Source organism: Ictidomys tridecemlineatus, unplaced genomic scaffold (genome assembly GCF_052094955.1).
Source record: "Ictidomys tridecemlineatus isolate mIctTri1 unplaced genomic scaffold, mIctTri1.hap1 Scaffold_113, whole genome shotgun sequence".
Lineage (NCBI taxonomy): Eukaryota > Metazoa > Chordata > Mammalia > Rodentia > Sciuridae > Ictidomys > Ictidomys tridecemlineatus.
In genome coordinates, this window is record NW_027521053.1 from 398,449 (window position 1) to 426,126 (window position 27,678).

General features: G+C 34.2%; 1 protein-coding gene across 1 annotated transcript in view; it reads right to left on the reverse strand.

Moving 5' to 3' along the window:
- Window positions 1-27,678, reverse strand: part of LOC144372523 (axin interactor, dorsalization-associated protein-like) — a 67,783-nt gene that overhangs the window by 5,130 nt on the left and 34,975 nt on the right. Inside the window, exons 2-5 of the mRNA XM_078035862.1 lie at window positions 23,762-23,856; window positions 23,390-23,444; window positions 13,353-13,416; window positions 12,980-13,086 (exon numbers count right to left, since the gene is read on the reverse strand). Of these exons, the coding sequence (XP_077891988.1) occupies window positions 12,980-13,086; window positions 13,353-13,416; window positions 23,390-23,444; window positions 23,762-23,856 (321 nt within the window). The remainder of the gene's footprint in view (window positions 1-12,979; window positions 13,087-13,352; window positions 13,417-23,389; window positions 23,445-23,761; window positions 23,857-27,678) is intronic.

Genomic DNA, 27,678 nt, shown 5'->3' on the forward strand with positions numbered 1-27,678 from the left:
TTAGTTTTGAATGTTAAGAATGACTTTTCTCTGCCATGGTGTCTTCTGATTATGATAAATACTTACTGCTAGTAATATTCAAATTTCTTAATATCTTCCTTTACAATCAGTGCTTTTTATATCATATTTAAGAAAACTTACCCCACTCCAAAATCATAAAGGTATTATCTTGAAAGCATTTTATAGTTTTGCCATTCACACTTAATTCTATATGTCACACAGAATTATTGACTACGGTGTATAGTAGGAGCTTTAATTTCATTCAATTTCACATAAATACTCAATTGTCTCAGCACTACTCATTAAAAAGACTGACATTTTCCACCACTGATCTGCAGTCCCACCTCAATCATAAATCATGTGGCAATCACTTTCTGAGTTTTCTATTCTGTCTTACCGGACTGTTTATCCTCTTACCACTAATATAGTATCTTAATTCTATAGCTGTATAAAAGGTCCAGGAACTGCAATAAAAATTCAGATGAGTTTCAGAAAGAGTCTATCTTTAGAAACTGCTTCTTCTAATTTATGAACTAGTATATATCTTTACATTTTAAAATTCATAACAATTATTTAATAGAATTTTATTTGACCTAAAAGCCTTCAGAAATAAAGACCTACAGATCCAGGGAAAACTCCTCTGTTTTTTTGTTTATGTTCCATGAAGAATGGATGGCCATGTAGAAATGACTGGAAAAGGGGGTGTGAGCTAATGGTAAAAGGCTGCCAGGGTCCCAGAAAGCCCTGTCTGGTCAGATTCTTCTTGGCCTCTCTGTATAGCTTTCTTTCCTTCTGGACCTAAGGCAGGTCCTGTCTGGAGTGAGGGTTTCTAAGGGAGGGGTAAGGGAGGGTAGGGGGACAGTAAGGGAATAGCAGGGAGGGAAAGAAAGAGAAAGAGAAAGAGAGAGAGAACGCTTTCTAGGTTTTATGACTGGCTTTGGGAGAGAAGGGTGAACGGACAGGAGGGCAGGAGGGCAGAAGGAGAGCAGAGGCTTTGCTGCTGAGGTTGCTTTTGGGATTCCAATCTCCTTCAGTTAGAAGTTCTCAGCAGGCCAAAACCTCACCCTTTGGGCTATCATATTCTGATCTGACCCTGCCCACCTTCCCCCTCTCCCTCCCTCCTCCTCCCTTTCTCCTTTTAAGAAGGGAATGTGTAGATCTTTCCATCTTCTAAGATCTTCTTTGATTTCTCTCTTTAGGGTTCTGTAGTTTTCATTGTATAGATCTTTGACTTCTTTCATTGATTCTCAAGTATCATTTTTTTTTGAGGTTATTGTGAATGGAGTAGTTTTCCTCATTTCCTTCTCAGAGGCTTTGTCACTGATATACAGAAATACCTTTGATTTATGGGTATTGATTTATATCCTGCTCCTTTGCTGAATTCATTTACTATTTCTGGAAAGATCGACCTTGTTCTTGGATAGGCAGAATTAATATTATCAAAATGACCATACTACCAAAAGCGCTATATAGATTTAATGCAATTCCAATCAAAAGCTCAATGGCATTCCTCATAGAAATAGAAAAAGCAATCATGAAATTCATCTGGAAAAATAAGAGACCAAGAATAGCTAAAGAAATCCTTAGCAGGAAGAGTGAAGCAGGGAGTATCGCTCTATGAGACCTTAAACTATACTACACAGAAATAGTAACAAAAACAGCATGGTTTCAGCACTAAAACAGACTGGTAGACCAATGGTACAGAATAGAGGACACAGAGACTAACACACAAAATTACAATCATCTTATTTTAGACAAAGGTGCCAAAAACATGCACTGGAGAAAAGATAGCATTTTCAACAAATGGTGCTGGGAAAACTGGAAATCCATATGCTACAAAATGAAATTAAACTCATAACTCTCACCATGCACAAAACTTAACTCAAAGTGGATCAAGGACCTAGGAATTAAGCCAGAGACTCTTCGTCTAATAGAAGAAAAAAGTAGGCCCTAAACTTCATCATGTGGGTTAGGCCACAACTTCCTTAATAAGACCCCAATGGCACAAGAATTAAAACCAGGAATCAATAAATGGGATGGATTCAAACTAAAAAGTTTTTTTCTCAGCAAAAGAAAACAATCCGTGAGGTGAACAGAGAGCCTACATCCTGGGAGAAAATTTTTACCCCTCACACATCAGATAGAGCACTAATCTCTAGGGTATATAAAAACTCAAAAAGCTAAGCACTGAAAAAACAAGTAACCCAATCAAAAAATGGGCCAAGGACTTGAACAAACACTTCTCAGAAGAGGATATACAATCAATCAACAAATATATGAAAAAATTTTCAACATCTCTAGCAATCAGAGAAATGCAAATCAAAACTAAGATACAATTCCAGTCAGAATGGCAGCTATTATGAAGACAAACAACAATAAGTATTGGAGAGGATTTGGGGAAAAAGGCACACTCATACATTGCTGGTGGGACTGCAAATTGGTGCAGCCAATCTGGAAAGCGGTATGGAGATTCTTTGAAAATCTGGGAATGGAACCACCATTTGACCAAGCTATTCCTCTCCTTGGACTATACCCAAAGGACTTAAAAACAACATACTACAGGGACACAGCCACATCAATGTTTATAGCAGCACAATTCACAACAGCTAAACTGTGGAGCCAACCTACATGCCCTTCAGTGGATGAATGGATTTTTTAAAATGTGGCATATATACACTATGAACATTTTTAAAACAGAATAAAATCATGGCATTTGCAGGTAAATGGATGGCATTGGAGAAGATAATGCTAAGTGAAGTTAGTCAATCCCCCCAAAACAAATGCCAAATGTTTTCTCTGATATAAGGAGGCTGACTCATAATAGGGTAGGGAGGAGGAACATGAGATGAATAGATGGATTCTAGATAGGGAAGAGGGGAGTGAGGGAAAGGAAGGAGGCAGGGGATTAGTCTCCTAATGAATGTGATGGACATCATTATCCAAAGAACATGTCTGAAGACACAAATTGGGTGTCAACCTACTTTATATAGAGAGATACGAAAAATTGTGGTGTATAAGTGTAATAAGAATTGTAATGCAAAAAAAAGCAAGTATATGAATAACGTGAATTGGCGTGAACATACTTTATACAAAGATAAAAAAAATTGTGCTCTATATGTGTAATAAGAATTGTCCATTGTCGTGTATTAAAAAAAATAAAATCAATAAAAGAAAAACTGTGAAAACTGGGAAAAAAAACTGGGAAAAAAAAGAAAAACTGGGAAAAACTGTGGAATGAACCCAAACTAACTTTCCAATGCACATATGTGAATATACTATAATGAAACTCATCATTTTGAATATCTATAAGATACTAATTTTAAAAAATGTAAATAAATAGATCAGTAAAGTGGATGAAAGGGAACAGTGGACGGGAGGATGGGGAGGGTGAAGGGACTAAATTGGAGCAAATTATATTCCATGCATTTATAATTAGTCCAAATGAATCTAATGTCAAGAATAACTACTATGAACAAATGAAAAAAAGAATAATGACTTCACTGTTTTTGTAAAATGCATTCTCATAAACAATTCAATTGAGAGAAATGAAAAAAGTAAGAGAATGTACAATTCAACATCTCACCAACCATAACAATTATTAAGTCACTCTTCCATCTTTTTCTCTAATTTCAAGATGGCTCCAGTTTCATTTTCCTTTTGATATTCTTTTATTTTTTCAACAAAGGTTTATTTTCTACATAAAATTCTTATATTTCTTTTGTTGAATTTATAATAAGGTCCTTGATATTATTTAATACTACTATAAATATTATAATAGTTCATTTTCCAAGCAACTATTACTTGTTTGAGATAGAATTGATTTGTCTGTACAGATTTTATATCCAGGAACCGCATTATCTTATTAATGAGTTATGAATAGGATTTTGCATATATTCTCTATATATTCATAAATATGCAAATAAAGAACATCCCCCCTTTTATATTTCATTTTCTTGTCCTAGTGCAGTAGCTAGGGCTTCCAAAACAATGCTGATGAAAAGAAGTAATAGACACTCTTTTTTTGTTCAAATTCATCATTAAACGATTTGGGGCTGTAAATGTCATGTAGCCATGTTTTATCAAGTTAAGGATGTTTTTCTGTTCTTTGCCAAGAATTGTTTAAAATCAAGGCTGTATTTCAAATTTAACTGAAAACTTTTTCTGCATTGTTGACAACTTTATGAAATCTTTCCCCTTAATCTGCTAATGTGAACTACCTTGATAAATTCTGCTAACAATAATTTGAAAAATCACTCATTAGTTCAGGGAGATTTTCTGAATTATTTTCTACAGCATACTATGTTTATTCAGTCAATCTTCATATGGCAGTTACATTATTTCTAACTTTTTATCATTATAAAAAACACCTAAACAGAGAATCTTGTGTATATGCAAATGTTTTTCCCTCTTTTTCCTGTATTTTGGGGGTGCATCTTCAGAGTAAATTCTCAGGAATGGGATTGCTAAGGAAAAAATATATACTTATATGTTGTTAGAGAATGCTCAATTCCCCTCCAAAGGAACTGTACCATTTTTCTATTCCCACCAGTAATTAATAAGTATCTATTTCCCCTAAGACTCTCCAACAGTAGCTTTAATTTATGTTTTTATTAAAAATAAAGTTGAGTATCTTTTTATATGTTTAACGGGTATTTTTTAAATGTGTGTGTGTGTGTGTGTGTGTGTGTATGTGCACGCTCACGCGCTTGCTCATATTTTCTGTTCCTCTCATGTATTCTGCTTTGGTTATTACAATTAAAATTTTTCTTTATATATTAAAAATGTTGGGTTGGGATGTAGCTCAGTGGCAAAGTGTCTGCCTTGCATTTGCAAAATCCTGGAATCAAACCCCAGTTCTAAAAAAGACAAAAAAAGAACACACCCCACCCCACCCCCAAAAACCCCCAAGAATGTTACCTCTTTTATGTATTACCTCTTTACTACCTGTTTTGACATTCAAAAGATGATTGCTTTACAACTTTCAAAAAGTCTTTTTGATGTTAAGATTATTTTTTGCCAAGTTGATATTAAACTTGTTGTTACTTTGGGGTGAGTCAATTTTATAAGCTGTCATTATCTAGATCTTTCAGTTGAAATGGTTGGGCTGATGCTACATTCCTTACCAACAATCTTTTTGCCTGAGACTACACAGTAAGGTTTAATGTAATCATTATGCTTCAGATAATTTAATATGGAGGCAGTGATTTCAAGTCTGAATTTCTTGTTTAATTTAAGGTAGAATGTCAAACATTGTGTTCCATGATGAAGGAAGCTGACTGTAATTAAGATCATAGATTACATAGAAAGGTGCCTATTTAAGGTGTTTCATAATGCTCTATGATGTGCTCTCTCTGCATGGTCAACTCCTACATACTTAGTGAGTCCTAAATCTGGCCAGATTTATTGAACTCCCTCAGCCCTTCTTTTTTGCCAATCTACGACATTGGTGCACATCTCTAATCATAATCATGTGCTTTTGGCTCTGTCTTGCTGACTACACAATAAGCATCCTGAAAGGTGTGGGAACTGTTCCTTTTGTAGTATGCACAAGGAATAAACAGATCTTTGTTGAAGAAATATTTTATTGAATGAATGACTGAATTTCCAGTTCTAGAGGTTATCATGCTCTAGTAAACAAATGGCTAGAGAATCTATATCAATGAGTGAAGAAATAATAAACATAAAAGAAGATCAAATACTAGAATAATACCATACCATCTATAGCTCCCAGGTAGATGAAAAAGGATGCATGTTTTTGCATCAAAGATAAAACCATGATAGTTGTAAATTGAGCCAATGCATTAAAAGGAAGATTTCTACGTGAAGAATTAACATATCCAATTACATAGTGTAATATGAGAACAAGTCAACTACATTCATAAAATTCGAAGACTAACAAGGATAAGAAAGAAATCACTACACAAAATCCAGTGTAAACTGTGCTATTCCAGCTAGATCATCTGCTCTCAGATCTAGAGCAAAGATCAGAAGAAATGTTCTTCCACATGGAACTGCTATGTAAATAAGAAATAGCTAACACTTGTGAGTATTTGTGTTGTGCCACATACTATCCTACTCCTCTCATCTAATCCTCACAACAATAGTTTAGTTCTATTTTTCAGAGGTGAAAAGTGAGGCATAGAAAAACAAATTATCCATAATCACACAGCAGTTTGGCTACAGAGTCCATGCTTTTAACCATCATGTCTCATTTTAACATTTTTATTTTAATTGTCCCTAAAGCCTTAAAAGGAACTGCAGGAGAACCTCCCCATCTCAAGCTTCTGCAAAGTTCCTTTTGCCATGTAAACATAACAGTCACAGGTTCCCAGGATTAGAATATAGACATTTTTGTGAGACCACTATTTGTGCCTCATACTTTTAAATATGGAAAACTCTAAATGGCTACAGCTGTCCAAACCAAGTTTTCAATAACATCCCAGGGATGTTATTGAGCTGTCACTAAGAACTCCCAAGTAAGGGATTGATTAAAAAATAGTAACATTTGAACTTTGTACACTGAGCAGTGCACATTCACAGAAATGGACAGAGACTGAGTAGCCCAGATAGCAATATGATAGGTCTTTAACACTCATATAGCAGTGAGCAGCAGGACTGTGTTCATTTGGTTAATTCCACTTTCAGTTTTTACTGCAAGACAAAGGAAGCCATTGGTAGCTGGTGAGCCCCAAGTTGTACTTAACACAGAAAGCACGTCTTTTTCTGACTTATCTGCCCCCAACCACCTCTTATGCACCAACCAGAACAAGCATGCTCTCACTGGTGTCAAAAAGAGTTGGAAGGAATTACTGAATTCAGTGTGATTTTCTGTGAGAGGAAGATTCTAAGCCTAAACCTAAAGACAACTCTGATAAAATAATGACAATGAATTGGAAGGTTTGGAACCATTTTACCACACTACTGTAATAGGGGATACCAAAAAGTCCATCTTGTTGATGGAAACTGTTTATTAACAGGTGGTACTTGGGTAAAAACTTAAGTTGCTCTATTTCATTGTGCTTCATGTGTGGAAAACAATTTATGAAGGTAGCTATGGATCCCCCAAATGGCTGTTTGTTAAACATAGACAAGTTTGCTTAAGAATGTTTTAAAAACTGTGTAAAAGCATCTGACCTAGCCAAGAATGTTACAGCAACTGCCACTGTGGAGAGGAAAGGGAATTGTGCAAGTAAGGCCTCTGCCTCTGCTGGGCACCCAACAGCACTGACACAGACCGAGCAATGAAACACCACTGTACCTGCAACAGGTACAGAAAAACAATGGGAGAACATCTGAAGCCCCTCACCCCCCCCCCGCCCATAACTTCTTTGTTCCAAGAGGGTGCTGAGAAAAATGAAGGTCTAAGTATCAAGTAGGATGGCCTCACATTCAATAGTCTCTGTGTAGCCATAGAGATCATGGAGAATCAGACAATAAAAGGACCACCAACCCGAGGATGAGTCTGGAGTGACATGGATATGAAGGTCAGTGGGATCCTTAAGACCCTGTCCTCACATGCAGAAGAGGAAGTCATTCTTTTCTTTCAACTTTTTATTTTTGCTTTTTAAAAATTTCAATTGTTTATATCTCATATCATACCATAAGGACAATTTCTAGTCCAAAATTGGAAATGGCATGACAGTCTTTGTTCCAAAATAGTACATTATTGTCTAGGTCAGAACATTAAAAGAGGAAAATTACCAAAGATTATATTTTTTTTAAAACACTGATTTGAATTTGCTTTTTACATGATATTGTACAAATGTTTGTCACAGGCATTTACTTCAATAAGAGGTGAGTCAGTCTTCATTTTGCCTTGGTGCTTGGTGAATTAAATGTCATGAATAAGGAGTACAAAATTTGTTGTCCATACTTTTAGGACAGAGATGGACCTGATATCTAAAATGTAAACTAAGCATTATCATATGTGTGTGATTATATATTTATGTCTTCTTTGTTTTAGATTTATCATACTTGCAATTAAATTCAGATGTTTGATACTACCAATTCAAAGTCTGTCACACACATTTTTTAAGTGCACATTTCTTTGTAATTTTAAAATCCAATAAAAAGGATATATATAAAATAATATTTTCTATTATTTTGGGATAATTTTAACATAATTTAAAATAATGGTATTGTCAAATCATTATTTGGTCATAACATTTTGTAGATGGCAAAAAAAATGAAATGGGTCTTAAAAATCTAGCAAGAGAAAAATTTTGCAATTTGTACTGCACATCTGCAATTTGTACACACATACAAATTGTGTGAAAATATGAAAACACATGCACAATTTCTTTTGGTTGGTAACTGATTAGTAGTTAAGGAACTGCTCCAACCTTTCAAGATAAAGAGTAAAATCATAAGAAGTTTATTCACTTTGAAATTATATTAAAAGTTTGATAAAAATCTTAGGGGTCATTAGCATTCAAACAATAATATTTCTAGGTCTGTCAAAAATTATACTTTATTAAAGTTGTTTGTATATAGGTTATATGAGTATATTCTTGTTTTTATTTTCTTTATTGACTGGTACTAGAAATATGCATTTTTCTGTGTTCAGAAATATGTGATTTGGATAATGGCTGAATTCTTAAGTGTCACCATCATATCTGGAAAAAAATAATAAATACTCTCACAAAACCTAAGATGAATCAGTGGGTATATGCTTCATACACAGATGCCATTTAGCATGCAATGAAGAGTTACTACAGGTGTTGGGTTAAAAGTTTGAGTGGCCAGGGGTCTTTCAAGAAAAAGCAGGCCTGGGGCTGGGGATGTGGCTCAAGCGGTAGCGCGCTCGCCTGGCATGCCTGCGGCCCGGGTTCGATCCTCAGCACCACATACAAAGATGTTGTGTCCGCCAATAACTGAAAAATAAATATTAAAATTCTCTCTCTATCCTCTCTCTCTCCCTCTCTCACTCTCTCTTAAAAAAAAAAAAAGAAAAAGCAGGCCAGATGTTGCTTAGAGCCTTGTTGAAGAGCCTACTCAATAGACATTTCCTATGAACCAATTTCTGCAAAGCTCTGGAGAAAACCTTTTGACTTCAAGTGACAAGATTCATGGATTAAAAAACAAAACAAACTGAGCCAGACATAGTGCTGCATGCCTGTAATCCCAACAACTTGGCAAGTTAAGGCAAGAGAGGCCAGCATGGGCAACTTAGCAAAACCCTGTTTCAAAATAAAAAAATAAATCAAAGAGCTGGGGATGTAGCTAGGTGGTAGAGCATCCCTGACTTCAATCCCCAGTACTACAAACAAACATGTAGAAACAAATTATAAAAAAGAAATCTTAAAATGTTTTCAAAACTGCTTGAGAGTAATAGAATATTAACAAGCCTTAAAACTATTGAAAAACAGCTAGGAGAACTACCAGATAACATTGAATGGTATTTTCCTTTCCTTTCAATATAAGTACATGACTGGATGAGGGACTCTGGCTCTGACTGTTCAGCTCAGTCTGAGAATTTGAGACTTTGAGAGAAAAAATGTGCTCGGAGAGCCAGAGTCTATCTGCACACTTTGGTGGTATTTACTGTTTAACCCTAAATATATTCTGAAATTCTGTGAAATAAGGATGCCCTAATATTCATGGAACAGCAATGAATATTTTGTTGCAGTTTTCAACTTCCTATATGCATGGGTAAGAAAAAAACTGTACTTTAGCTGAAAATGAAATACATATTTGCTTAACTCTCAAGTTCAACTCAGAATTGAATATTTATGCAGGAAAGAAACAAGTACAGGTTTGATATTAAAGAAGATTCACTCTTCATTTTGAGTTTCAAAAAAACATTTTTTGTACATATCTAAGACTATATAAAAGATGAATAACCAATACAAATCTAGAATAATGTTGAGATTGCTAGGCTTATGTTTAGGTCACTCAGAAACGTTTTTTTAAATTTTGTCTAAAATTGTGACATGGCTATTTGTGCATGTGGTACTAGGAAATGAATGTAGGGCTTCACACAGGTGAGGCAAGCACCCTACCACTGAGCTACATCCCTAGTTCTTTCTATTTTGAGACAAAGTCTCTCTAAGTTGCCCCAACTGGCCTCAAACTTGCAATCCTCCTGCCTCAATTTCTCAAGTAGCTAGGATTATAAGCATATAATCCTGGCCAGCTATTTTTTTTTAAATTTGTATTACTTTTGTTTATCATTTAGAAGCTTTAATATTCAACATGATAAATAAATTTTCAGGTAATAAATAATAGTATATAAATTTTTATCCTCTATTTAAATGAAATCTACTGAGATTACCTTAAGAAAATTAAACTACTATTTGGACTTAAGCCAGTTAGTGTTTAAAGCAGTACAAAAAAGTTACTGTCTTATGAGAATTGAAGGCTTTGAAAATGATAATAATGTCAAAGAAAGGTTTAACAATTTTTTATTCTTTTCAAGAAAGGTTGGATAAAAAATCCATTTTTGATTTTAAATGGGAATAAACTACTCTTGATCATACCATATTCATATATTATACTTCATCTCATTAGCTTAACAGTAGTAGTGTTTACCATGTGTGTTTGTCAAAACTCATAAAGCTGTACACTAAAAAAGATGTCTTTTATATATGTAAGGGACACCTTAATAAATCTTTTTTTAAAAAGATCACAATAAGCTAGATGCTATAGCACAAGCCTGGAATCCAGGTGACTTGGGAGGCTGAGGCAGGAGGATCCCAAGTTTAAGACTAATCTCAGCAACTAAGTGAGGCCCTCAGCAACTAAGTGAAATCCTGTCTCAAAATAAAAAATAAAAAGGGCTGAGGATGTGGCTCACTGGTAAAGTACCCCTGTGTTAAATCTTCAGTACCAAAAAAAAAAAAGGAAAACAAACTTACAATTATATAAATTACATAAAATAAAGGTAATAAAAATGTTATAATTCTTAGAATCACCCTGCCATGATAATGTAGACACAACAGCCTTATCACGAATGAAATCTCGGATGTACACAGTATAACAATTTTTTTTCCCATTCTACAATTAAGTTAAAGGTCAAATTGTCCTTCAATGATATTTTCAATTTTATAATGACACAGGCCCTGGAAAATATGATCAAAAATCAAATATAGCCAATTGAACTATATGTACTATTTCTTACTTTGAGGAAAATAATTCAGGAAATAGAAAGGTTTAGTGAGCTTTCTGTATCTCTGAAATAAAATGCCAAAATGCTATATCAGAATAAAAAAATCTAATTACTTTGGGCTTAATCTTTCATAGCAAATAGACTTAATTTACAGAGTTTCTTTTCAACTCAGCAACCTGAACCCCATAAAGACCTGTCCATTTCATGACTTACATCATCTGCTTTAAGGATCTTGTTTGCTACAGAAGTATAACTAGTGAACAAATAACCAAACCGAGAAATTTATAGAACTGGAATCTATTTCAGTTACAGCATGTGGTTTTAAAAGGAAATAAAAAATGCAGAAAAAATTTAGCAAATTTATTTACCTCATCATCTCAGCAATCTTGAAATTTCCTACAAATATAACAAGTAAAATATAGCTCTTTCTTCATAAGGACAAGCAGATTGGAAATAATTACCTTGTACCAAAGAAACACCAACAATAACATTTTATAGTGATTGGAATTTTTCTAATAATCCTATGGTGTAAGACTGTTAGCATCATTTATAGGTGATAATGAAAATACAGTAGCCACCACTACCCCAGCAATGAAAAGTATAATGCCAAATGATTTGTATGTGGTGCCTAATTTTCATTGTAACCCTATGAATTAGACATTGTCAACATCTCCTTTTATAAAGAATTAAGTACAGTTACTTAACTACTGATTGGCAGATGTTAGACTCAAAAGTGCAGGTATCTTATTGGTCTAAGCCTATACTGTTTATATTTCAAACGTCTTCTACCAAAGAGTATTTAAATTACTGGAATATGACTTTAATTATGAAGTTTTATGGATGATATGTATATTATATTTAATTATACCATAAAGCATAGAGTCTTTTTAAAAAATGCATCACAATAGTACAGTGCTATTTCTACACTTCCAAAAATGAACTAATTCATCAGAAGTAAAAACTGTGCACTGTATAAGAACAGAAGAAAGTATAGAAGTAGAAGAGGCAAATAATTTACTCAGGGTGCTTGACTAGGGTATTTTACCACCTTGTCAAGATCTTCCAAAAATAAAAAGGACTTGCTATGTATTCTTTATTTCCCTGTTAAGGGCAACTGTTTAGTATCTATTCCTCCAGGTCCAGGTTTCACAATCATATATGATTATTTAAAGAACAGCTAGATATATAAAGAAAAGAATTAACATAGCAAACAGTTACTCTAGAAAGCCTACTTACAATGTTGGTCTATGGCTAGCATCTGGGAACCTGGATTTCAGCAGGATTCCCATCATGCCCTGTTAAGAAGATCACTGTGCCTAAACCGTCCATGCAAACAATATGGTTTGTGCTGAACACTTGCTTTCTTCCTGGAGTCTGTAGTTTTGGTTCACTCTAACCCCAATAAGTGTCTTGTGCACTGAATCTCTACAGTGCTTCCCCAATAGACAATATTTTTTCATTTCACAGGTGTGAAAGAATGTTGAGAGAATCAAGTACATATTTGACTCTGCTGGAAGAGGACTCTTAGAAGTTTGGTTTCCTCTGGAATTTGCCTGTGTGCCTTTACCCTTTGCTGATTTTGTTCTTGTGTTTTCTTGTTGTAATGACTCAGAATACAACTGTGAGTACAGCTATATGCTGAGTCCTGTGGGTCTTTCTAGCCAATCACTAAACATGGGATGTTTTGAGGATCCCTGACACAAATAGTAAGATACTTTCACAATAAACTGATAGTTACCGCTAACAGAATGGCCATGATAATTTGCTTAAGATTGGCAAACCTGGAGATGTTTTACCCGCCACTAACAAGTACAAAAGTAAGTTCCAAACACCTGACCTTGAATTATATAATGTACATTTTTTTGTACCCACCAGGCACTCTAGCAGGAAAAAAATTAGGAGACCCTGCTCCAGCACCACCTTCTTCTTCATCTTCTTCAAATTCCAAATGCTCTTCCTCACCAGGGGCTAAAATTCTCCTATATAAAAAAAGGACAGAAAAACTAGTGAGCTACTCCACTTAATACACCAGCTAACCCTCATAGCCACTAACTTCCCAGATAAGATGCTGATTATTAGGTTGATGTTGATATAAATGTCAATGTCAATCATCTCATTGCTACCAATGGTAACAGTCATATCACCAATATCAAATTTGATAGGGAAAAATACAGAAATATTTGAAAAACAGGCATAAAATAGATAATAAAATCAGAAGACAAAATATGGATGCTTATTTATTTACCTTAATGGGCTAGGCTGAACATCAAATGGAAATTCTTTATTATATGTGAGAATATTTTTTAGGACTAGAATAAAGACATAGACAAACATTAGTCTTATATCTTAGTCTTACATGTTATGTAAGTCTTATATATTAGTTAGTCTTATATGTTATATCTTAAATTGATACTTTTAATCATATTTTATAGTGTATTAAGCACACATTAATATATGTATTTTAAATTCCAAGCTTCACTATCATTTTAAGACTCTGCAATTGACTACTGAGTGTCTTAGCAAAATAAAAATGTCCATAGTGGACTGCAGGTACCAGTATTTTCAGAGTACTGTAAGATCTCCAAGGAAAGTCTCAGAGCCCTCATAGAAAATGAACCATAAAATAGTTCTCCAATGTACAAAGTTCTAGGTGATATGGGGTACAGTGAAAGAGAATACCTCTTCTCCTGAAGTATTTTAATTAAAAGATTGATACTGAAGATGACTAATTAAAGAGAAATAGATAATCACATCTTATTCTTTATCCTAAATAGATTTCCCTCAATACTTATCACACTGGTAAGGTTTGTAGCAGCAAGGTTATAATTCTAATATTCCTTTTATGATGAAATTTATTGTATATGTGTGCACACATATATACATGCGCATATATATATATATGTGTGTTTGTGTATATATATATGTATATATATACATATATATATATATATTTACACGTGTGTACACACACATACACATACACACACACACACACACAGCAGACTTTCTCGGCAGGGAAGTCATCAAACAACATAATGCTATCACCTCTTGTGTCCTGGTTGATTACTTTCTGGCATGTAAGCCTACAGACACATGTTCTACAATTCTATCTGTATCTGGAAAAGTATTTTATGAAATTTATTGTTTCATTTCCCAATTTATGGGTTCCTAGTGACTACCTGCAATTATTTCAAGGTGAATATTTAGCATTATTAATTGGGCAACCCATGGTTTTTACTCTAATTACTCAGACTTTAATTTTGGAGTCTTGCAGATTTCAGTTAAAAGGAGTATGGCATATTGGGTTCCTAAATAAGGAAATTCAAAAAGAACAGGTTGTAAGTCTGGCTTGGCACAAATCAGGAGCCACTTGTCAAAAAGAAACTAACTTTATTTTTAGAACTACAAACGCCAAACAAAACAGCTCCAGGGAAAAACCCCCAGAGCCCAACTGCCACCACCGGCTTCCACAAGCCTCTCTCCCCCACACCAGCCTTTTCCTCCCACAATCCTCCTCCTCTTGAGGCCGATTGGCTGGGTTGCGTGGGCAGAGCCAAAGAAGTCACCCAATGAGCAGCTCCGTGGAGGAGCCAATCAGCTAGATGTTGCTGGGGCAGCTGTGAGCCAATCATCAGCTGGCAGTCTGAAGGGCAGGGAAACAGCCCAATGAACATCACCGCAGAGGAGCCAATCAGCTAGATGTTGCTGGGGCAGTCTGAAGCTTGCTGGCAGCTGGAAGTTTGCTGGGGCCCCTTTGGCTGTGGCTCTCAACATCTCCCCCTCTCTGTTTAAACAACAAGCATGTGGCTTATGGACCGTGCCTGCCTTAGGTTGTCCAATACATATGGTCCTTACCCGTCTTCGGATGAGCTGACCTCAGGGCGTCAGCCTCCTGTCTTAGGTTGGTACCATTGTAATTGGATCTTACCCGTCATTGACTACCGGTCCAGTACAGCCACACCTGTGGAGAGGTCTCAGCAGGGGGGGGGGGTGAGGTTCTTTGCCTCACCTCTGTTGACCCCCAAATTTTAGCTGAATGATCATGACAAGCAGAAGGGAGGAAGATATACCAAGTCAATTGACGGTTCTGTAAGCAGTTCAGTGTAAGTTCTGTAAGCAGTTCAGTGATGGCTATTGCAGAAACTGTAGATTAGTTTTATCTTTGTCTTCACCGGCACAGGGATGAAGATAGGAATTCTGGCAATAATGACTAAAGAAAAAATTAGGTAACATTCCAGAAGACACTAAAAGAAAACAATTTTCTTAACAATTTATATTATCTTCATCGGCACTGGGATGAAGATAGAAATTCTGGCAATAATGGCTAAAGAAAAAATTAGGTAACATTCCAGAAGGCACTAAAAGAAAACAATTTTCTTAAAAGAAAACAATTTTCTTAACAATTTATATTATCTTCATCGGCACTGGGATGAAGATAGAAATTCTGGCAATAATGGCTAAAGAAAAAATTAGGTAACATTCCAGAAGACACTAAAAGAAAACAATTTTCTTAACAATTTACATTATAGTGAAGAGAATTATTAAATATAATGAAAACTAAAGGTGAGAGTAAACAAACAGATCTGTTAACCTCCTTTTTTGTTTACATATTAAAACAATTCTTAACAGTTATTTACCCAATTTAAATTAAACCATTTAAATCACGTGAATAAAAAAAAAAATATTTGGATCCATCTTTTCATGAGCGCTCATCATATATGATATATAGAAATATGTACATTGGACATACGTACATTCAAACATATAACACAAAACACAAGTGTGCACACATAATATAATACATACAACACATAACACAATAGTAAAGGCCTTATAACTTTTTACAGGTAAAATCTCTATTGCAATGTTTAAAAACTCTATAGTCAAAAAAAAAAAAAATAGAACTGATCAGCAAAACATTAACCTAGGTCTGTATGAGCTCAAAAAAATAAAATAGAACTTCATGATATGGGAAAGGGCAATAATAAAATAGATATTGAAAAAAGCATCCTGGTTCTGTCGCAGATGTAAGGATAGCCAAATTGGAGTTTTGGATATCAGCTATTATGGATTTGAGCTAAATCATCTTCTTTTTGGTCTGTAGAAATCGCTTTAGTTAATCTCTCTGGAATCCAAATCGGCTGCTGTTCTCTCTGTGGAAACACAAAAACAGACCCCCGACTCCAGACAATCACTGGGTCAGGATTTTAGTTAATCTCTCCGGAATCCAAATCAGCTGCTGTTCTCCCTGTGGAAACACACAAACAGGCCCCCGACTCCAGACAATCACTGGGTCAGAACCTTGGTTAATCTCTCTGGAATCCAAATCGGCTGCTGTTCTGGGTCAGAACCTTGGTTAATCTCTCTGGAATCCAAATCGGCTGCTGTTCTTCCTGTGGAAACACACAAACAGACCCCCGATTCCAGACAATTACTGGGTCAGGACCTTTCCATTGTCCTGTTAGAATATCTTTCCAAAGTACCTTGGGCTTATGTACATTTTTTGGACACATATGCCTTTCTGCAGCACTAAGTCCTGATGAATCCAAATTTAAAAAGTTTAGAGTAAAAAGGGTTATTTTAAGTTTATCTTTGGGGAATATATACCCCTTCCCAATTCCATCTTTTTGCTTTAATAAGTACATTTTAATAGTTTGATGAGCTCTTTCAACTATGCCTTGACCCTGTGGATTGTATGGGATTCCTGTTATATGAGTAATGCCAAATGATGAGCAAAATTGTTTAAAAGAAGTAGACGTATAACCAGGGGCATTATCTGTTTTTAACTGTTTTGGAATGCCCACAGTGGCAAAATTTTGTAAGCAATGAGCTATAACATCTTTAGTTTTTTCGCCGGCATGAAGGGAGCCCATCAAAAATCCAGAAGAAGTATCAACTGTAACATGCAAATATTTTAATTTTCCAAATTCTGGCAAGTGTGTGACGTCCATCTGCCAAATATGGTTAGGCATCAATCCTCTAGGATTGACTCCAAGATTAACTTGTGGTAAAAAGGTCACACAATTTTGACATTGTTTTATTATTTGTCTAGCTTGTTCCTTAGTTATTTTAAAACTTAAAATTTTAAAACTTATTTTAGGAGTCAATCATCCAGTGAGAAAGAAGTTGGAAACTTGTACCTAGATTCTCATTACTCACTCTTATTCTCTCTCCCTTTAGCTCTTCTTCATCCTTTATCTCTTTCTTCTTCTCAACAAATGCATACTGAGTACTCACAATGTTCCAATCACTGTTTTAGGTGCTAAAGATACACAGTAATCAAGAACTCATATTTGGACCTTAGACCTTACTAAGGAAAAGTAGACAATAAATATGCCAACAAATAAACAAGATAATGTAAGATGTGATTAGTGGTATGAAGGATACAAACAGGATGCTGTGTAAAAGCAGAGAGAACTTGGTAGAGTAGCTAAGGTAGACAGGGTGCCTTTCAAAACTAAACTGTAAGAAGACATTTGAGCCAAGACCTGAGATGAGAGGAATCATCCATAAGTGGCTCTAGCGTAAAGCTTCCCAGGTACTAAATAACAGGCTGGAGCAACAACAAAGGTTCCAAGTAGGAAACAGTTTGCCTTATTCAAGGCACAGAAAGGACTGTGGGAACTTAAGTCTGACAAGCAAAGGGGAAGCAGCAGGAGATCAAAGTAGAAGGTTTAAATCAAAACCTAGCACTACAATTACAACAATAACTTGAACATTTACATAAATACTCTAATCTCCCCAGTTCTAAAATAAGAATGCTACTTCCTTTACAGGCTATTGAGAGAATTACAGCCTAAATAAATGTATACAAAATGGCAAGGGAAAATCTAAAATGGACATTCACTCTCTCCATGACCTTTTTGATCTAGTTGACTAGAATCCTAATATTTCTTATCTCACTAAGAAGTACTGTTTATTTTTTAATACAAGAACATCTTTTCTATACTTCTGCATGATCATTGTTACTAAACTATTAAATCAACTCAATATTAATAAGTAATATTAATAAATATTGATCACTTACACAACAATGGAATAGATACCAAGAATGGGGAGCAGGTAACAAAAAGATCATGTCTCACTCATATCAGAAACAAACACACAGAAATGATCATATTGTAATAAGAGTTTAATAAAATGAGCAAAAAAATCAACCATTAAAAATGTATATAACAATAATTTTTAAAAGCTGATCCTGTTATGGTGGCATGTGTCTGTAATCCCAGGTACCAAAAGCCTGAGTCAGGAGGACTAGAAGTTCATCTGCCTAAGCAACGTAGGGAGACCCTGTCTCAAAATAAAAATAAAACAATAAAAGGGCTGGGGTTGTAGTTCAGTGGTAGAGTGCTTACCTTGCACATGTGGCAATGGGTTCAATCCTTAGCATTACATGAAATGAATAAATAAAATAAAGGTATTGTGTCCATCTACAACTAAAAATGTTTTAAAAAATAAAAATAAAAGGACTCGAAATATAGCTCAGTGGTAGAGCACCCCTGGGTTCAATCCCCAGTATGTCAAAAACAAACAAAAAAGTTGAAAAATATCTTGGTTATTAAGAATATCTTGGCTGAGTGTGGTAGTGCACACCTGTAATCCCAGAGGCTTAGGAGGATTAATAATTCAAAGCCGGCCTCAGCAAAAGTGAGGCATAAGCAACTCAGTGAGACCCTGTCTCTAAATAAAATACAAAATAGGGCTGGGGATGTGGCTCAGTGGTTATCTTGCATTTGTATTGTAACAGAATAATTAAATAGTATTTTCATTTCTTTTGTATCAAAGCTCTGAAGAGGACATATTTGCTTTAGAATAATAGCTTTGTTATATTATTTTTACAAGTTAAAGTACTATGAAACATTTAATTTATGTGAATAGCTTTAGAACAAATTTAAATAGCTTTAAAACAAATTCTGTTTTACTTTCTATAACTGTATTATAGGTTTACATTTTCAACAACTATGGAATAACAGATTCTATTGTTCTTTTAAAATAGCTTAAACTTTACATAGAGTTTTCTTTCTACCAATACTAGCAATGATGTCTTAGGAGGATCTCAAGAGGAGCTTGAATTTTACAAAAGACATTATCATAAGTATGAAGCATGTCATGGGTTGGAGATTCATTGGCTGATTTGGTAGGACTTACACACTTTGGATCACTACATGGCAGGCATCTGATGCTACTCCACCATGGAAAATTCAGCACTCCCAGCCTTTCTCTTGGAGCACAGACCTACCAACCTCCTGAAGCTAACCTTCAAAAGATGACACACAGGCAAATATCAAAATGCATTTTGCTTTTGGTGACTGACGTGTTTCATTTTTGTGGTAGGAAAATGGGCAGCTGCCTCAATTTTGAAAGGTTATTTTTTAAATTATAGGAAAAGATTCCTTCAAAACATTCAAATCTATTTAACTCAACACAATCTTGCCAAGTTCATACTACACTTAAAGCATTCAATAGGCTCTGGGGTGGGGGAAGAGTCCATTCATAATCTCTTTGAGGACTAAAACAAATACAAGTGAAAATAACACATGTGAGAATCTGACAATGGATAGTTAAAATGATTCTATACAGGAGAGGAGGCAGAGTTTAATTATACCTCTATAGAGACAGCAGAGAAAGCTTTCAGGGAGAGGTGGAATTTCTGTGAAGCCTTGAAGGGTGGCTTAACAGAAGGGAATTTTGCAGGGTGGTGGTGGGGAGATATGCTTGAGTAAGCAGTAGTACATTACTGCAATTAACATAAGAAAAAATGGCTCAGACTTTCACAATCATAGTTTTAGTATTTTCAGACAGAATTTAAAAGATTTCAAAATGTTCAAGTAAAGAATACATCAGCCTAATAAACCAGCCAAGAGCTAGTGATGTAGCTCAGTGGTAGAGCATTTGCCTTATATGGGAAATGCCCTGGGTTCGATCCCCAGCACCACACACATGCATTAAATTTAAAAAAAAAACTTTTTTTAAAAGAAAGGAAACCAGTTAAGTTCAAAATATTAAAAGTTAGAATTCACTATTTTCCTTAGAAGAGGCTTAACGTTTTAAAAAGAAAGCTTGAAGAAGTATACTTAATCTGAAATATTACTAAATACCAATTTGTAGAAAATATTTAATTCCAACTCAATAATTAACTCACAACAAGTGCCCTGCTTGGATAAATTCCAAATTACAGAGTCTACCCTACTGAAATACAGAATACTCACTTATGTTTCTTTGAGAAGCAACAGCAAATTAAAATCATCTAAAAAGATAACTATCAAGAAGGGAAAAGTACAAATGAAAAACATTATATAAAGTATAATAAAGTGAATCTCCAAAATACTCTTTCCATTTCTATTCCAAATCTTTTTTAAAAACCCAAAAAAGTAATAGATTTTAACCTGATCTTCGACTAATACATGGGTCAATAATTTCTTAGGAATTTGAACTGGAGAGCTGTACTTAGGAATGATGTAGTACAGCACCACTACAGGTATTACTAATAGCATAGTGAGAGAACCAATCCAGGTGACCCTAAAACTCATTGCTGGGATTTACAAGCTAGTGTCGGTGTTGTCCTTAGCAGAATGTTACTGAGAGGATTCGAGTGCTTAGCATATAGATGCTATTCTAAAAAAAAAAAAAGGCAATTAATGAAAGATCTTGTGAGGCAATAGAAGTATTTGAGCATGCTCAGAGGAAGAGAAGAGATAATAAATATATGAAATAAACATCCACAGTCTTTACGGCCACTCTGTGTATCTATAAGATTCTTAAATTTTGTTTGGAAACAAACAACTAATAGGAAATAGTGACTGAATAAGAAGCCAATATCCTAATAATTTTTATCATAAAAAACTGAGGGCTGGTGACATAGTTTATGGTAAAGCACTTGTCTAACTTGCCCAAAGCCCTTGGTTCAATCCCCTGCATCATCTCTCTCTCTCTCTCTCTCTCTCTCTCTCTCTCTCTCTCTCTCTCTCTCTCTCACACACACACACACACACACTCACACACAAACATAATTTTCAGTAGAACCACCGTATAAACAACTGTTGCAATCTTTTATTTAAAGCCATCAATGTGTTTTTCTCAAAATAATCTTATATGTAGCCAGTCATAAAAGATCATATATCATATGAGTCCATTTAAATAAAATGTCTACAATAGGACAATTTATAGACAGAAATCAAACTAATGGTTTTCTAGGGCTGGGAATTGGAAGGGATTTTAGGGGGATGGCAAGAAGTGAATGACTGCTCATGGGAATAGGGTTTCTTCTTGTGGTGATGAAAATGTCCTAAAATTGATTGTGGTGATGTCTGCATAACTCTTCCAATTTACTAAAAAAATTGAATGATATGTTAAATTGGTGAATTGTGCTTTATATAAATTATATCTCAATCTTATACAAAGTATTTATTAATGCTTTTGAGAAATAAAGTTTTAGGTACAAAAAACTCCCAAAATTTGTGAGAAATATTACATTGATTAGTATCCTTATATACATTGGATATAGGCATAAGAACTATTTATGAATATAAGTTGTGTCTCTTATAACATCTCCAACTCTTATGATCTAGGGCTGGAGATGTAGCTCAGTGGTAAAACGCTTGCCTAGCATGTGTGAGGTCATGGGTTTGATCCCCAGAACCACAAAGAAAACAAAACTTTATGATCTGGATTACATAAAGAAACCAAAACTATTAAAATGACAGAATTCTTGCCATATTCAGAAGGATGGTGTTCTGAAGAAATGAAATATGATCATCTGAAACTATGGAAAAGCCACCAGAATCACAACAAATCCGCTATGCATTCCTTTGTTGTTGTCTGTTGTTGTTGTTAACTTCTCTTTTCCAACCCAAACAACAGAAAATCAGATCCCCTTCAGTATACTCTGAGAATCCTTTTCTATCCTGGATCTGCAATACAATCACATTTCAGCTATCTCAATAATATATGTCTTTGTTAGAATTGCTATAATGAATTAGATATTGGCATTTTGTGGAATTTATAGGAACATTCTATTTAGTTCTTTTTTGGCAGGGGGTACTAGGATTAAACTCAGGGGCACTTGACCACTGAGCCACATCCCCAGCCCTATTTGGTATTTTATTTAGAGACAGGGTCTCACTAAGTTGCTTAGTGCCTTGCTTTGCTAGGGTTGGCTTTGAATTTGATATCCTTCTGCCTCAGCCTCCCGAGCAGCTGTGATTACAGGCATGCGCCACTGTGCAAGGCTCTCTTTAGTTCTTAAATTAATTTTTTACCTCTTACTCAAAGCATGTTTACATTAAAAGGATTGCACTAGTGTGAACTGAGATACACTGACAAATGTTCTGAGATTTAGGCCTGGCTCAGTTACTGGAGATTGAAGTGAAAAAGGACAAACAAATCATTTCATTTCTTTCCTCAATAGAGAATGTGATCACAAGTCTGAGACTCCTTTCTGTTTGAAAATGCTTTGATTTTATGATTCCCTACTTAAAAATCTTACTTAGTTGGATAAATAAAATCTACTATTCCCTAGTCACATAAATGCACTGAGATGTGCAATCTTATCTCAATAAAAAAAGAGTACAGGAGCTGGGTTATAGTTCAGTTGGTAGAGCATTTGCCTTGCATGTGTGAGGTACTGGATTCTATCCTCAACACCACATAAAAACAAATAAATAAAATAAAGGTATTGTATCTGTCTACAACTAAAAATGTTTTTTAAAAAGGCTACATTAACTTACATTCATTCAGTTATTCACACTGTGCCTTTGCCCATACTGCAGACAGTTCTAAGAGAGCAATCATTTGAAACAGCAGAAAGGCTTTATTTGGGAATATCCTAACCAACAAGATAACTGAAGGAATTGTTTACTTTTTAAAATTTTGAAGAAGGGAAAAAAATGGAGACAACAAAAAAACACTTTGTAATGCATTCCCAACATTCAGACTGTAGTTTTCAATAACATGTAATGTGAATGGGCATTAATGACTGTAACCTTATATTCTCTACTGGACTCTACTGAAAATGTTTATCAAAATAATTATAATCTTATTAAAGCCATTAAGACAAATTAAAGGTTAATTTGGATATTTAGATGAAGTACAACATATATATTCTATAATAAAGATTAAATCCAAATGGTAATTAAAAATACAAATATTGTAGGAATTTTAAAAGCACCAAAAAATAAGAGAAATAAATCCAATCACTTTCTGTGCTAAACAATCTTAATATTCACAACAGATAAAACTCTCTTCCTATAGGAATATCACTAAAAAATATAAAACAAAACTTACTTGGTTCTAGCTTCTTGAGGTCCTCCAGTTTAAATTCTTCCTGGGACTGTGTGGACTAAATTTAAAATATGCATATTATATCTTTTCATTACAAAGATTTCACTGCACCCTATGTCTTTTAAATGGCAAGAATAAAATATTTTTGGAATATTTTTGATTTTTGGAATATTCAAGCTAATAGAAACAGAAAAAATTAGAATCATATCTTTTATTTCTACCGTTTACAAAGTATGAACTAAATCATTTAAGTGTGAGTTCAGCTGATCAATTCCAATTGTTATAAAACCCTTCTGAGATAATATTACTTTGGGCATGAATGTCTAATATCTTATCAGAACAATTTAGAATAATTCATTAAAAAAATCCATTTACCTGTAAAGCTGCGCTTTGCAATTCCAAGCATGTTGCAATTTTGCCTATGGTTTTCTGTAGGGAAAAAAATGCTATAAATCCCAAGATAATTTTAACTGTCAGTTACTAAAATCAAGAATTTTTATTTATAAGAGATCTATAGGGACTGGGATTTTAGCTCAGTGGTTGAACACTTGCTTCACATGTGTGAGGCACTGGGCTCGATCCTCAGTACCACATTAAAAAAAAATAAATGAAACAAAGATATAGTGTCCATATACAATTTAAAAAACTTTACAAAAGAGATCTATACTTCTTTAAATAAATTATTATTCCTTTTCTAGCACCTTGCAGATTTTAGAGAAGAGAATCAGAAGACAAAGGGCTGAGAAGTGGGAGAGAGATGAGTATATATTCTATTCTAAACTAATATGCCACAACCAATTCTAAATCAATTTTGGTTTGGTGATAGGTCTAGATATGAATGATTTAAAGGGCAACAAAGATAGCCATTATGAAAAGCAGTGTGGAGGTTCCTCAAAAGATTAAAAATTGAACTGTGATATGATCCAACAATTCCACTCCAGGATATATGGCCAAAAGAAAGGAAATCAGTAAGCTGCAGAGACACCTGCACTCCCATATTCATAGCAGCACTATTCTTATTAGCCAAGAAATGGAAACCTAAGAGTCCATCAACTGATAAGTGGATAAAAAAAGTGTTATATATACACAATGGAATACTATTCAGTCATAAAAATAAAGAAATCCTATCCTTTGCAACAACACGATGGAACAAGATCATTATATTAATGAAGTAAGCCAGGCACAGAGACAAGACCCACAAAATCTTATTCATGTGGAATACAAAAAAGCTGATTTCATAGAAGCTAAAAGTATAATGGTAGTTACCAGTGGTTGGAGACAGTAGGGGTGAGTGGGGGGATAAATAAATGCATCCTACATTTCAAAAGAAAAAAGAAAAAAATTTGTAAGTTTTTAAACATAAGAAATGATATGTGAGTAGAAAATGTTAACTGGATTTAAATATAACACAATATATACATGTATCAAAACATGTTACCCCATTTATATGTACTATCTTTGTTATCTGTAAGTTAAAATATTGACTATTTATTTTTTAAAATAGCTTTTTTTAGCTGTAGATGGACATAATACCTTTATTTTATTAATTTGTTTTTATGTGGTGCTGAGGATTGAACCCAGTGCCTCACACATGCTGGGCAAGCAAGCACTCTACCACTGAGCTACAATTCTAGCCACAAAATACTAACTTTAAAAAAAGAAAACAGAAAATTAAAAAGGGGGAGGGCAATGAAAAGAGAGTTTTGACATCTTCCCTTCCAACCATCTTCTCATAAAGCCTGAAATTTACTAAAAGATATCTGAAAGATAGCACAATGGTCTAATTTAATTCTGATTTAAGCTCAATTCTGACTTGTATAAAAACGTAGACAATATTAACAAAATTAGTATTTGTGATGAATGGTGCAAATTTTACAGTCAATCTGTTTTATAAAATAAGCTATAAAACACATGTGATAGGGTACAGTCCTTGCTTTTAATATGCTCATGTTCTATTATGTGTGATAAAACATATATCAAATCACTATATTAAAAAGAGAGACATTCAATCTATAAGCTTCAACAAAATAAGTTCCTTTTATGTCCTAAAGGAAAAGAACATGATCTATATTAGGAATCCAGTCCCAAAGACTAGGGAGGATTTCCAAATCAAAGAGTTTGGAAAATTGTCAAGGTTCAATTACTTAAAATCCCGAACTGAAAGCAGAGGGATGGGTGTGAAAAGTAAAGTGAAGTAGGGCATAGTCATTCTGAAATGGACCTTTCACAAACTCCTTGCTGAGGAATCTAGGATTTCTTTAACAATAAGTTACATAGAAGTGTGTTTTTATTTTTATTTTTTTTTTAACTGACATGCCCTTAAGAACACTGTTGTGAGCTGGGCATAGTTACGTGTACCACCTACTGGGAAGGCTAAGGCAGGAGCCTAAGAGTTTAAGGCCGGTGTGGGCAACACAGTGATACTTTCTAAAAAACAAACAAAAAACCCCTTGACTGTTGTGATACAGGTATGCAATGCATACATAATTTAAAGGAAAGGGGAAAAACTGAAGGAAAAATCATTTAAGTTATTTTAAACTGTCTAAACAATATTCAGAATAAGAATATGAATAGCTAAGGTGGACATGAAAAGGGGAGATTCATGAGAATCATAAAAGAAATTATCAGGGCAGGCAGCTGAACAATGCCACTGAGACTTCTAGGTCCTTCCAAAAAAGATATTTCTGAAATGTGTTTAGGAATAAGTCTAGATAATAAAAGCAAAGAACTGTGTAACATTTACAATGTAAACATTTACAATGCTTACAAAATGACATATTTTGGAAAAAAACTGACATGTTTTTCTGAATGTATTTTCTGTATGACTTACAAAAAGTTTAGTAAATTGGGGATTTGGTGATTTTGTGTTTGGTTAATGTTCTTTGAAAGGTAAAAGAGGAGTAAAGGGAAGTAACAGTATTGTCCTGGCCTCTGGTGCTTAGGCTAGTGGACATTCTTCAATTACTGAATCTTCAACAAACAGCTAGGATAGCAACTCACAGAAAAACCTATTATTGAGCAAGATATGCCTCTCAGACACACAAGTAATAATATTTAATTATCTCCATAATCTTTTTAAAATTTCAATATAAAATCTTAGAAAATATGCAAATTTAATCTGAAAAGAGATTACATTTGAAAATTATGTTTATACATAGTTTGCAAAATACTCAAGTTTATTCATCCTCTTAAATAGCTATGTATAGAAACCAGCAGTAAGCAATCTTTTCTACATAAAGTCTAATATCCCCAATCATTATTGTTCAAATATACCACTCAACTCCAGCAAAACTAGTAAATAATTAAGTATAAATATAATAATCAAATAATTTATTAATAACAAATACTATTAATTATTAACCACTTATTAATAACTAATGAGCACTTACTTATAGGCTCTCCTAAATGATTGATAAACATTAATTTAATTAATCCTCCCCAACTCTGAATTAGCTGTGATCATTTTACCGGTGTGAAAACTGAAGTACAGGCAGGTTAAGTAATTTGTCCCAGTCATCAATGCCTTCTATACAACACACAAGATATTCAATAAAACCACACACTTCCATCAATTCCATTTAGATATGACTTACTATATTCTTTCAAAACTGATTTATAAAAGAATTTTGCTTGTATTGAGATGTATCAATGGGCTAATCTTCAAAATAGTAGTTAGCTTTTTTCCTTCTTGACTTTAAAATCCATTTTATTTCACACTTCAAACATTTAAGATAAAAATGTTGTAGCTGAACAATAAGAGACCACTAACAAACTATTATCACTTAAACATTTCTTTAAGTTAAGCAAAGGCAATAGCTTTTTATATATAAATGTACTGAACTATGGCAAAATACCAACCGGCCTTATTCATAACTATTTTAAGGGACCACACCCAGCTTCAGTATTAAAAAATAAGTGAAACACTATTATTTCAGCTGTGGCAATAACTTTTAAAACATGTAGAATTTATTGATGTCAAAAATCAAGTGCTTGCTACTGAAACAGTGTCACCTTCCTTAAAATGAACAGTTCAGAAAAGTAATAAAGAAGCACAAGTTCACATATGGCAGAGTATAAGTATTGACTACTTTAATTAATGTACATTAAACCAAGCACTGAAGTGATGTTTGATTTTTAGAAAGACTTAAATCACTAGCATTTTATTCAAATTAATTGCTCATACCTAATATGATAAGAAACAGAAAACAGTATCATTTTTAGAGTATTAGCTACTTTAGTTTGTCATTGCTAAGAAAATTGAGAGCTCTAAAGATCAGTTAAAGGTAAACATG